At 24.7% G+C, this 11,719-nt stretch overlaps 3 protein-coding genes across 9 annotated transcripts in view; 1 reads left to right on the forward strand and 2 right to left on the reverse strand.

Annotated features, from left to right (window-relative positions):
- Positions 1–229: 229 nt before the first annotated feature.
- LOC126905590 (receptor expression-enhancing protein 5-like) lies at positions 230–4,498 on the reverse strand. 4 transcript variants are annotated; one of them, XR_007704042.1, is made up of 6 exons: positions 4,337–4,498; positions 4,065–4,219; positions 3,313–3,545; positions 1,313–1,448; positions 620–721; positions 230–394 (listed from the first exon to the last, which is right to left on the reverse strand). XR_007704042.1 is itself a non-coding variant. In XM_050685444.1 (5 exons), exons 2-5 carry the CDS (start codon positions 4,192–4,194, stop codon positions 678–680), a joined length of 543 nt encoding a protein of 180 aa, XP_050541401.1. In that variant the 5' UTR covers positions 4,195–4,219; positions 4,337–4,498; the 3' UTR covers positions 615–677. The 4 variants fall into 4 exon arrangements, 1 of the variants encoding a protein (XP_050541401.1); XR_007704043.1 differs by having other exon boundaries at positions 4,065–4,272; positions 4,337–4,494; XR_007704044.1 differs by lacking the exon at positions 4,337–4,498 and having other exon boundaries at positions 4,065–4,325.
- LOC126905587 (UDP-glycosyltransferase UGT4-like) lies at positions 4,261–9,746 on the forward strand. 2 transcript variants are annotated; one of them, XM_050685437.1, is made up of 7 exons: positions 4,261–4,408; positions 6,015–6,231; positions 6,533–6,752; positions 8,280–8,682; positions 8,753–8,975; positions 9,032–9,251; positions 9,389–9,746. In XM_050685437.1, exons 2-7 carry the CDS (start codon positions 6,195–6,197, stop codon positions 9,645–9,647), a joined length of 1,362 nt encoding a protein of 453 aa, XP_050541394.1. In that variant the 5' UTR covers positions 4,261–4,408; positions 6,015–6,194; the 3' UTR covers positions 9,648–9,746. The 2 variants fall into 2 exon arrangements, with proteins under 2 accessions (XP_050541394.1, XP_050541393.1); XM_050685436.1 differs by lacking the exon at positions 4,261–4,408 and adding an exon at positions 5,801–5,956.
- Positions 9,747–10,667: 921 nt separating this feature from the next.
- LOC126905588 (histone PARylation factor 1-like) overlaps positions 10,668–11,719 on the reverse strand; it is a 9,107-nt gene continuing 8,055 nt past the window's right edge. Inside the window, exons 8-10 of one of the 3 annotated variants that reach the window (XM_050685439.1) lie at positions 11,350–11,549; positions 11,038–11,288; positions 10,668–10,979 (exon numbers count right to left, since the gene is read on the reverse strand). In XM_050685439.1, the coding sequence (XP_050541396.1) occupies positions 10,932–10,979; positions 11,038–11,288; positions 11,350–11,549 (499 nt within the window). In that variant the 3' untranslated portion in view covers positions 10,668–10,931. The remainder of the gene's footprint in view (positions 10,980–11,037; positions 11,289–11,349; positions 11,550–11,719) is intronic. The other 2 variants (XM_050685440.1, XM_050685441.1) reach the window with 2 other exon arrangements.

The following is an 11,719-nucleotide window of genomic DNA, read 5'->3' on the forward strand; positions in this document are numbered from 1 at the left end:
TATTTTTTTTTAAGATTTTCCCCAATTATGGGAACGAGGAAATTTTTTTCAATTTTTGAGGGTATTGTCTTCAAATCGATTGGGTTAGAGCTGAAAAAAAAATGGTAACAGACACAATAAAAAACACATCATAGTAAAATTAATACATTCTCAGCTTTGCATCGAAGCTAAAATATTTTGTTCTTAAATTATTTTTTCAATTAATCAAATATTAATACACATGTAACAATATTTTTAAAAATAACTTTATTATGAAGAATTAAAATACAATTACAATTATAACAAAACAATATAATCACTAGTAAACAAAAGCTAGACTAATGGCTAAATCCAACTTGTGAGGACATTGTTTTTCCATGTATAATAAAAAACATAATATAATCTTTACTTTAACCTAAAAAAAATTAATTAGAAAATCAAAATAATATTATTAAAAATGTACTAAATAAAAATAAATAAGAAAATGTAAATACAAATTATTTTTCATAAAGAAAAAGAAATTTTTAAGAATAATATAATTCTTTTAAAGTATTTAATTTAATAGTTTTTATATCAATCCATATTTTGTAAATCAAAGACATATTAAAACACCCAGTAATTGAAATAATAGTTTATTTACCTTTTAAAATTCATAAATCTGTACAAGTTGTAACATATATTTTTTTAATTCCTGTAATTTAGTTTTTCTTGTCAAGTATTTTATCAGCAGCTACCTCAGCAGCTATAAAAAATATTTTATAGTAAGTTTTCAATTTATGAAATTTTTTTAAATAAAAGTATAATTAGCACTTTAATCATAAAACATGATATCAATTAATTAAAAATTTATAACAAATTAACATATTGAAAAATGGATATATTTCACATTTTTTTTTTTAATGCTCGATACTACTTTTCTATATTGCGTAATTTTTTTAAATTCTCAATTAATTAATGAGCACAATCTATTAATAACCTTTTTTCTCATTTAATTTCTCCAACTTTCTTTATGCTTGATTGGTAATAGATCAGTTTCTTTAGATTTATAACATACTTTTTTATTTGTAACTAATAAAAATGTCCAATAGATTTTTTAAAATATTAATATTCCCAACATTAAGGAAACTCAATGTTATAAACTCTTATAACCATGTTTGTGCAAAATTAAGTCTTTTCATTTTAACAATCAATAATACATATTAATTAGAATTTTAATTGAATATTTAGTATTTTTTTTTTTATCTATAGAAAGTTTGGTTACTCTCCATAACCTCAAAATTAATTTTTACTTACAGTACTGATTTAAATAAAATAAATTATTTAAATACCATACCTTTCTTAGATAAATCATTGACTGCTTGATCAATATCACTTTGATGCTTTAAAAAATATGGACGAATAAATCTATTATACATAACAATGGAACCATTATTATGAATTGGTATGTAACACCAAACAAAGAAAATAGTCTGAAAAAAATGATAAGAAATAATAAATAATAAACTTTATTATAATTAAAAATATTAAGTTATAGTAAATTTTTATGATAAATACAAAAGATAGTTTGTTTCTTAAGTATATTGGCAATTTTTAGTTTTGATACTATTAGAATAACAGTTTTATAATTTATATATGGGTTAGCACAGCAAAGTTTGCATATGGAGCAAAATAGGAGTTTATTTACTCAATATTCAGCATGCTAAAATTATCAAAATATTCATAAAACATTTCATTAGTGTATAATATATTACTCATATTAAAGTGTTATTATTAGTGTATTGTTATGAATTTAATACTATAATATATAAATATTTATTTATTTATTATTATAAATTATTATGAAAGCATATAGGGGTCGGCCTGGCCTAGAGAGTAGAAACATATTATCTGGCAAATAATACAAAAGTTTAGGGAAAAGAGGGAAAAGCTGTGTATGGTATCTATAGATGTTGAGAAAGCATACGATAGAGTACTGAAAGGAGTTTTAAAGTGGGCATTAATGAGAAAAGCAGTCCTGAAAGGTATATTGATATAATAGGTGATAGTTATTGGACTTATACCCGGGCAAAGAGTATGAAAGGAGTAACAGAAGGTTTTAAGGTAAGAGTAAGAGTGCACAAAGATTCTGCATTGAGCCCTAACTTATTTTCTATAGTGATGGATGAAATTACTAAAGAAATTCAAGGAAAGGTACCATAGCCATATGTTGTTTTCTGATGATATAGTGTTAATAGGAGAAAATTAATAAAAGGCTAGAGGTGTAGAAATCAGCTTTTGAAAGAACAGGATTAAGAATATATAGGAGTAAGACACAGTATATAGAGTACGAGTTTGACAAAGGAGAACACGAGGTAAGTGAAATGAGAAGATCAGTGATAATAAGCAAGGACGTTACAAGAGGGATGAAAAGTTTTAAGTATTTAGGATCATTTGTGCAAAAGAACGGTGGTTTCAACAAAAATGTAAGACAAAGGATTAAGTGTGGATGGGTGAAATGGAGAGAAGAATCTGGTTATTTTGATAGAGGAGAATTTTAATGAAACTAAAAGGTAAGTTCTATAAGTAGTAGTGAGACCAGCTACAATGTATGGTTCAGAGTGTTGGGCGGTTGACAAAAGAATAAAGCAAAAATCGAGTGCAGCAGAAATGAGAATGCTTAGATAAATGTTTGGAGTAACTAGAGAAGATAGGATAAGAAACAAACATATAAGAGGGAGTATAGGTGTAGCGTAAATTGTAGTTAAGATTAGAGAAAATAGACTTAGATGATTTGGACATTTTATGAGGAAAAATAAATCGGAAACTGTAAGGACAGTTATGGAAATGAATGTTGAGGTAGAAGAATAGCATAAAAGAGATGGTGGGATGTTATTAAATGTGATATGAGGACAGCTGATGTGTGCATAGATGATATGGGAAATATTATAATTAGCAATTAATTACATAATATTTCCCAAGTTATTATTTTATTGTTATTTGCTGGGTTAAAATAAAAATGTATAAAAATTTAAATAAAATTATCAAATTTGTTATTGATGACATTTTGGTTACTAAATATTTATTAGTCATATAGGTCATTAAGTATATGATAAAGAATAATAATTGTTATCTTAAAGTAATTTGATAATTAATGAATCGATACCTTGATAAATACATACTTTTTAATAGTAAACTATCAGAAATAGCAAACATAATGTTTTTTTTTTCAATTTCATTATACTTTAATAAAATTGATTGAAAAAGTTACATTATATCATTGAATTAGCGATGCAAATAATGTTAATTTTATAATACTTTATTTTTTATATAATATTGTTAGCAAATTAAACTAACCTTTACTAATGAATAAAATGGTATCCAACTAAGAATACACTGAGCCGGAAACTCAACAATAGTAACAAATGAAAATACCACCCAATAAGTCAACCATTTAGTGTCATCATCCTTAGAATGTGATTCAACTGCTTTAATTGATGCATACGCAGGATATAAGAAACCAATAAAATTGCTTAATAACAAAGTTCCATAACCAATTACCAAATAAAATACAGTAAAAACTGTTAACCCTAGAATTTAATTTAACTTTTATCAATAAATATTAAAGCACTAAATTATTTACATTATTTAAGTTGACTTTTAATAATATAACTTTTATTAGAAAAAAATTGTATGATTAAAAGAATTATTGTCAAATATTACAAAAAATTAATCCAAATTAAGGAATACTTTTAAAATATAATTGTAATTTTATTGTTATACTTAGACAAAAAAAAAATATGAGTAAAATAATACTATTTTTATCACAAAAAAAGGTATTAAGAATTATTTTACAATGCATACAATAAAGGTAGTGTGGGTTTTTTGATAATAAAATACTGCAACGCTGTTTTAATGTTTTCTGATATAATCAAAAATAGAAAAAATCCACATAGGATTATTATGCCTTTATAATATTATTAACAAGTTTAAACTTGGACAGTTAATACTTAATAATTTATAAGAAAGAAGTAAAATATTTCTAGTGATATATAATGTAAACATATTTAATAATACTTAATATATTATCATAAATACATGTATATTACCTAAGAATAAATTTAATCGATTGACACCAGTTTGTACTTCAGCCCATGCAAAAAGATTGGTCCATGGTTTCGATTCATCATACAATGCTTCTTTTACAGCTGATTTTATGTTTTCAATTTGACCGGACATTTTAAAACTCAATTATAATTCAGCTCTAAAAAGACGCTTATAAGAATTACTGTTATATTTGGTATAAAATAATTAAACCTATAATTATTACACAGCCTTAATGAAAACACGTTTATATTTTGTGGTGAATAAATATAATTACCTTGAAATAGACCACCACAGACCGGTTTTGTAAAAGTACTGCGTGGATTGTTAACGGAGCGAACACTTCTTGGTAAGTCAATATGTGATAAATTTAAATTGATAATTTTTTCCTTTTTTAATGCGTCGATGATAACAACTACCTTAGCTTTTAATATTAACTTCTCAACGATTAAATTATATATACAAATAAACTAAAATTATAATGTATTATTTGTATATTAAAATTCAATTAAAATAACACATACACTATATAATACAATTTACATAGGAATAATTATTATACATATCTCATTTAAATTTCATAATGAATCATTAAATATGTAATAATGCTTATTTATAACCTACAAAGTCTTTGTAAAATATATAACATTTTCATCTATATTCCTGAAACAGTGCATAAATATGTTATATATTAAATAAAAACTAATTTTTAATCTGGTTTATATTTGGTAATGCTAAAAAATTTCATTATAGGGTAACATGAATTATTGATTTTGAAAATTACCTATATTTCTCAAAATCAATTACATATAGCAGTAAATCCTAGCTAGCATAAAAGCCCCTTACGGATTACTTTGTTACTTACTAATATTGACATAAATGAGTGCACATTATTTTAGTTGTAGCTAAAAATTTACATTTTGTGTGTTTAGATGTCATTTTTGAAAATCAAAACCTTAGGATTAGTAAGTTAGGAAAATTTTAAGATCATATTTGAAATTTTTATGGTAAACATATTAAAAACTATGTGACATATTAAATTAAGAATTTATAAACTTACACGCTACGAGGTAGGCAGTGGCATATTAAAGGTTTCAAGGCCCTAGGGAAATTTGTATAGATACTCCAAAAATTTTTTTGTTAAAAAAAAAAATTTCAGGTTATCACGAAAAAAATTTCTAATTTCTAATACTTATAATATGCATAAAAATATCTCCTAATGTCTCAAGGCCACCCTTTTAATTGCGTATTAGGACAACTGCCTGAGGAGGCCCTGATGAGTCACGTCACTGTCTAATATTCTTTTTTTTCTATTAAATCAAAATCCTAAATAAATTAACTACATTAAAAAAAAATTTATTTCTTAAAAACTATTCACACTTGTCATTACTTGTTAATAGAAATTTTGTTTAACACTTTCAGACCCTTAATACACTGTTGTGTTAAAATGCTAAAAATAGATTTTTTTTTTAAAAATGGGGTTTCAGATTATCTTAGGATTATCTTCCAACAAAAATGAATTACAAGTCATTTTAACAAAAAATCTGGGTCTAAAAAGGTTAAAAATGATTAAATAGACTGAAATAAAAAAAAAGTTACACAACAATCTCATAATACGATACTTATGATTTAAATATTATAACTTTATAAATGTTAGGTAACATTCATAAAAAAAATTATTTTATTACATAATTTAATATTAGTAAAATTAAATGCTGGATTATTTATTATTTTAGGCACTTTAAGTGGTGCTCGTCGTTTTATTTTACATTTTTTGCATAATGAAATAAATGTTTTAATGTTGTTAGTAAACAAAATTATTATTAATTGGCATCACATTATGATTTCAAATCATTTTTTTGTATTATAGATAAAAATTAATAAAATGAATTATTACGTGAGTTAATACATTTAATTAATGTTTTTAAAAATACTTATAACGTTTTCAATTTCAGAGCTTTATTCTCATTTTACTGGAATGTACATTAATACAGAAGATTCAATCCGCAAATATATTAGCTTTTTTTCCTTTGCCAATTTACAGTCATTACTCTGGCTTTAAAATATTATTTGAGGAATTGGCCAATAGAAACCACAATGTTACCGTAGTTAGTCCTTTTACGCCAAATGATCCAATGCCGTCCACTTATAAGTATATTCCTACTTCTAATGGTATGAATTAGATAATATTAAAATTATTTCAATAATTAGAGTAATATGAAATTTAATACACTGTGTTAGTTTATGAGAGTACGGGAGGTTAAAAATGCCTATGACAATAAGATAAATAGTCAGCATTTTGTCTATTTTATTCCTAGGTGTCAAATTTTTTAATTACAAATTAAACCCCGTTTTCAAATACGGATTAAAAAAATTGTGAAATTCAGAGCTTAACTTTTAAATGAGACCACTATTTAATAGGCATTGTTTATGCTTTACATATAATAAATTAACTATGTTGTAATGTTTTTAGTGTACACTCCTAATGCAAGAAAAAATATAGATCATATGAAAATTAGAAATATGTATCGATTATTCAATATGATAAATGTAAAACTAAACATGATGAAAATGGTTAAACATACATTAGAATTAAACGAAATAAAATTATTTTTAAATGATACAAAAAATGAATTTGACTTGGTATTAATTGAATGTTGGTACAACGATGTTTTTTTAGCAATTGGTGAAAGGTAAAGTTTTATGGATGAGCTTAAAGCTGATATCAACTTAATGCGTCAAATTATACAATATAATATAATAAACAATATTTATATTTTTCCTTGTAGGATTTTAATGAAGATCAGTAGACTCATTTTTAGTAGGGTAACCTGATAATTGTTTTTGAATTTATTTAATATGTGTCAAATATCTTAATATCAATCGACACATATTAAGTAATAACATTAAAACTTAAACTGTGATGTCATCTAAGGGACCGCAGTGTGGGTGGTGGTTCACCCTAATTTACAGTGGCTTATGAAAAAATAATAAAGTTTTCTTCAAAGCATTATAAATATTCTAACTAAAAAATTCATTAATGAAAAATGTTATGCATAAAACGAGTATTTGTTTAAAAGTTCGCTCACTTCGAAAAAAATTAAATGGCGTCACTTACTCAATCCTATTAAATATCATTGGCGCAAATAAGGGGCACTTTAGCTACTTATCACCCATTATGGCATTAGTACCCCATAGCAGATTTCACTATTTTTTTTAAATTTTGTAAGGAAAACTAAAATAATACTTCAAATAATTGCTGTTTATTTTAAATATTGTCTTTTAATATTGTGAGTGTTCAATATCATCGATTTAGTATAAGTATTTCACTTTAAATATAGTAATATGTTTTGATTTCAACAATTATAGTTAAAGTACTACAGTGGTAGGAAAAAATGTAAGTAATCCATCTATATAATGTTATATATACTTGTTTATCTATAAATAGAAATAAAGAAGGTTGGTTATATTTTATTTTAGTTATTTATTTTGGTACTTTTGATCTATACACTATTTACGCCTATTCCTAATATATTTGTCATTTAATAATATAAACATTTAAAATATATTGTACATATTATACAGAAATTTTACTAATGAAAGACAGACTTTATATTGAGGTCTTAACATCAATAATTCTCTTTAGTTCCTATAAGGGAAATGTCACAAAAAATAATAGTTGTCATAAACCAGCAGTAATAATATTTTTAGTTTTCACTTTACATTGAAAAAACTTTTTTAATACTGGACGGATTATTGTGAAATTTTTATTGATAATTTTAAACATTAATCACAGAATAGATAAAATCTATTATGATTTATCTACAGGTGTTCAGTAAGTTAGGAAACAGTTAAATTGTTACAAACAATGAGTACAATAGAAATTCGTTTCCTTATTTACTGAACACGCTGTATAGTCCACCTTATATAGAATGTTTAGTAAGTAAGGAAACTGGTAAATTGTTACGAACAATTAGAACAATAGAAACCCGTTTCCTTACTTATTGAACACTTACTATACAATATTTATACCGAGTGTCCTATCGTGATATACTATTTTTAATATTATTTTTTATGTATTCAAATTAGTATGGTGGCACTCAGTATATTTCTTCTATGCATTAATCTTGCTGACGACACAGTTTTTTTGAAAATTCAATCGTTAATCATCTTCACTTTGCTGGATCTTTACTGCACTTAATTATTTTTTTTTGTAACAGATATTCAGCTCCCATAATATGCCTAAGTCCCATGTTACCAACAGCTTATCAAAGTAGCTACTTAGGAGTACCAATAAATCCAGCATATATACCTTCTGTTTGGTTGTATTATTCTGATAAAATGTCTTTTAAGGATCGACTAAATAATTTTTTAATGGCGATAGCTGAACTGATAACCAACAATATTTTACGTATAAACGATCAAAATATGCTAGAACAATTGTATGAATATCCAGGACATCGTAATGGTTCGTCATTAATAGATTTGAAGAAAAATATTGCATTAACTTTTGTAAACAGCCATTTTTCAGTCTCATATTCTAGACCATATCCCCCTAATGTCATACCAGTTGCTGGCATGCATTTAAGATCGGAATTACATGAAAACCAAAAAGAACATAAAGTAAATTATTTTCTTAGTAAAAGTGCTATAAAACAACTCATCAGTAATTAAAATAATTTATTTTAAATAGCAATTAACACATCTTCTAGACAAAGCAGTCAACGGAGTGATTTATTTTAGTTTTGGATCAATTATAAAAATGTCAAATCTCTCAAAAAATGTTGTGCAAATATTTATCAATTGTTTTAAAAAGCTACCCCAATTAGTATTATGGAAATGGGAAAACGGAAGTATTGATAACCTTCCACAAAATATTTACACTGCCAAATGGTTTCCACAGCAATATATTTTAAGTAATAAGTTTATGACAATAATCACTGTAACTTTATTAAAATATAATTATTTATAGATCATAAAAACTGTAGATTATTTATAACTCATGGAGGTTATCATAGTCTTGTAGAGGCTATACATTTTGGATTACCAATAATTGGATTTCCTTTTTTTGTTGATCAGTATTATAATACTAAATATGCAGAAGAAAAAGGATTTGGAATAGAAATTTTGATAGATACACTTAATGAAAATATTCTTCTTGATGCTTTAGCTAAGGTTCTTTTGCAACCTAGGTTAGTCATGCATTAATACTATTTAGTACATTTAATCTTAAAATATTTGATTTATAATCAACACATTTTGTGGATTTTACCTTAATTTTTTTTTTCCTAATTATTATAATAAAAACAGTAAAACAATACGATTTTAGTTATAGAATAAATGCAGAAAAAATGTCCAAGTTAATATCAGATTTTCCTAAAAATACATCATTAAATACTGCAGTATATTGGGTTGAATATGTTATCAGAAATGGTCATGGTCCACATATATACACGGAAGATTTAAATTGGATTCAATATTTATCAATAGATATTTTTATTCTTTTAATTTTAATTTTTGTTTTATTGATTTTCACTATATTTTCTTTTTTTTATTTATTAAAAAATTATATAAAACAAAACATATAATGATATTGAGACTGTGAAAACTTTTGTATAATAAATATAATGTAATTTGAAACATATGAACTGTAACTTCTAAAAATATATAAAAATGAATGCAATGTCTTTTTTTCTGTATTATAAATCTATCATTCTTTTGATTAAAATATAATTTTGGGTAGTTTTTGTCAGATGCATACTCAGATTTAAAGATAAACTATTAAGGAAATCTCAATGGGCTCTTTTTAAAATTGGAGCCTTTTGTAAATATTTGGTCTTACAATTTATGTGTTAAATCATTTCTAAATAATTATAATATTATCTTCTTCTTCTTCCTTAATTCCAACTACTTGGGGTCTGCCATTCTTATCTTAAATTTCCACTTGACACGATCTCCCACATCCTTTACGCTCACATAAGCTGTTCTTATATCGCATTCAATAACATCTCTCCATATCTTTTTTGGTCTTGCTCTACCTCTTTTTCCTTCAACATTCATTTTTACAACTGTTCTTACGGCTTCCGATTCTTTTCTCCTCATAACATAGCCAAACCATTAAATATAATATTATGATATAACAATTAATAACAATATAATATCATCCTTAATCTAAAACTTTGGTTAGTTAAATATTTTATATTAAATTGTAGATAAAAAAGTGGTAACCAAAAAAGGTATCTATGAGAGAGGAAGCATTTTTTGAAAAATCAACTCAAATATTTGATAACTGGAGATCTAGATCCTTTCCATAAATATAGCACTGAGGAGTTACTTTTAGAGAGGGCAAAAATAAAAAATAAATAAAAATTGAACAAAAAAAAAAGGATAAAAAGTAAAAATCTTGATTGTCCTTTTTTTCAATTAAGTGCTGTACAAGCTTACTAGGATATAAGGAAAATCTTTGATAATCATATTCTATGTTTCTGACCAACAAATGAAACCATAAATACATAGACTAATTAAATACAAATAAGTTTTAAATAAATAATATACATTGTAATTCTATTTCCTGATAAATATCATAATAAACTTAAGTTTAGTATTGTTCATATAAAAATATTAAAAAGAAAATTAATTTACAAATAACTTTGCTACTGAATAATAACATTCATCCCTTAAAGCTTGTAATATACAATAAATTTGTATTTTTTTATTTGTAGACAAAAATAAATAATAATAAATGAGAGAAAATAAATTATGATACCAATGTAAACAACTAAATATTATTTTTTTAGAAGTGTAAAAGTTTTTCTTCATTTATATAAGATGAAAACTATTTAATTTAATTACACAGGTAAAAAACAAAAATTTTATAATATACTCAAGTTTGAATTTTTTCTTCTGTTATCTAAGTGTGCCTAGAAAAAAAAAATTATATATTTCTTTAATTATAAGAAAATAAGAAAAAAAAATTACTTGAATAATAGTTGCAAATTGTGGTCTTCGAAGTAGATTATAAACAGTTACTAACAATTGTTTGCAAATACGATGAAGTTCAGAATTTCCATCACAAAATATATCAATTCCTAACTCTAGTCCTGTACCAAAGTCACATTCATCATTGGCTATATTTGCATAAGTTATTATGGGTTGTAATTTATCCATTTCTGCAACTTTTTTACTTTTAGAAGCTTCACGATATGATTTTAAAATTTTACGTAATACACCTTTAAATCAAAATATTTTTTAAAAATGATATATAGAAATGATACTATGTTTGAACCTTACTGTCTGATTCTGATAAGGGTCTATAACCAATATCTGTTTTTCGATCATATGGTACATATATTCCAGCTTTATGAAAAGTTTTAGCTACTGCAGTACCTTGTCTACCTTTCAAATATTTTTTTACTTTTCTTTTTTCAAAAGCATGTAGTTTTTTTTGTAAAGCATATGCTACTTGACCTTCCATATTATGAAGATACTTTCTAATTGAATTATTAAAACAAATTACAAGTGTATCTATACTAGTAATTGAAACTATTATACATCATAAAAACGGTAGCACAGTGGAGTCGTGGGGTAGTGGGACAAGTATAGATGGTCTGACAGTGATCAAAATCACTATCATAAGAAACACTTCGATGCAAATTTGTAG

This window comes from Daktulosphaira vitifoliae, unplaced genomic scaffold (assembly GCF_025091365.1).
Source record: "Daktulosphaira vitifoliae isolate Bord-2020 unplaced genomic scaffold, ASM2509136v1 Scaffold_4, whole genome shotgun sequence".
Classification (NCBI taxonomy): Eukaryota; Metazoa; Arthropoda; class Insecta; order Hemiptera; family Phylloxeridae; genus Daktulosphaira; species Daktulosphaira vitifoliae.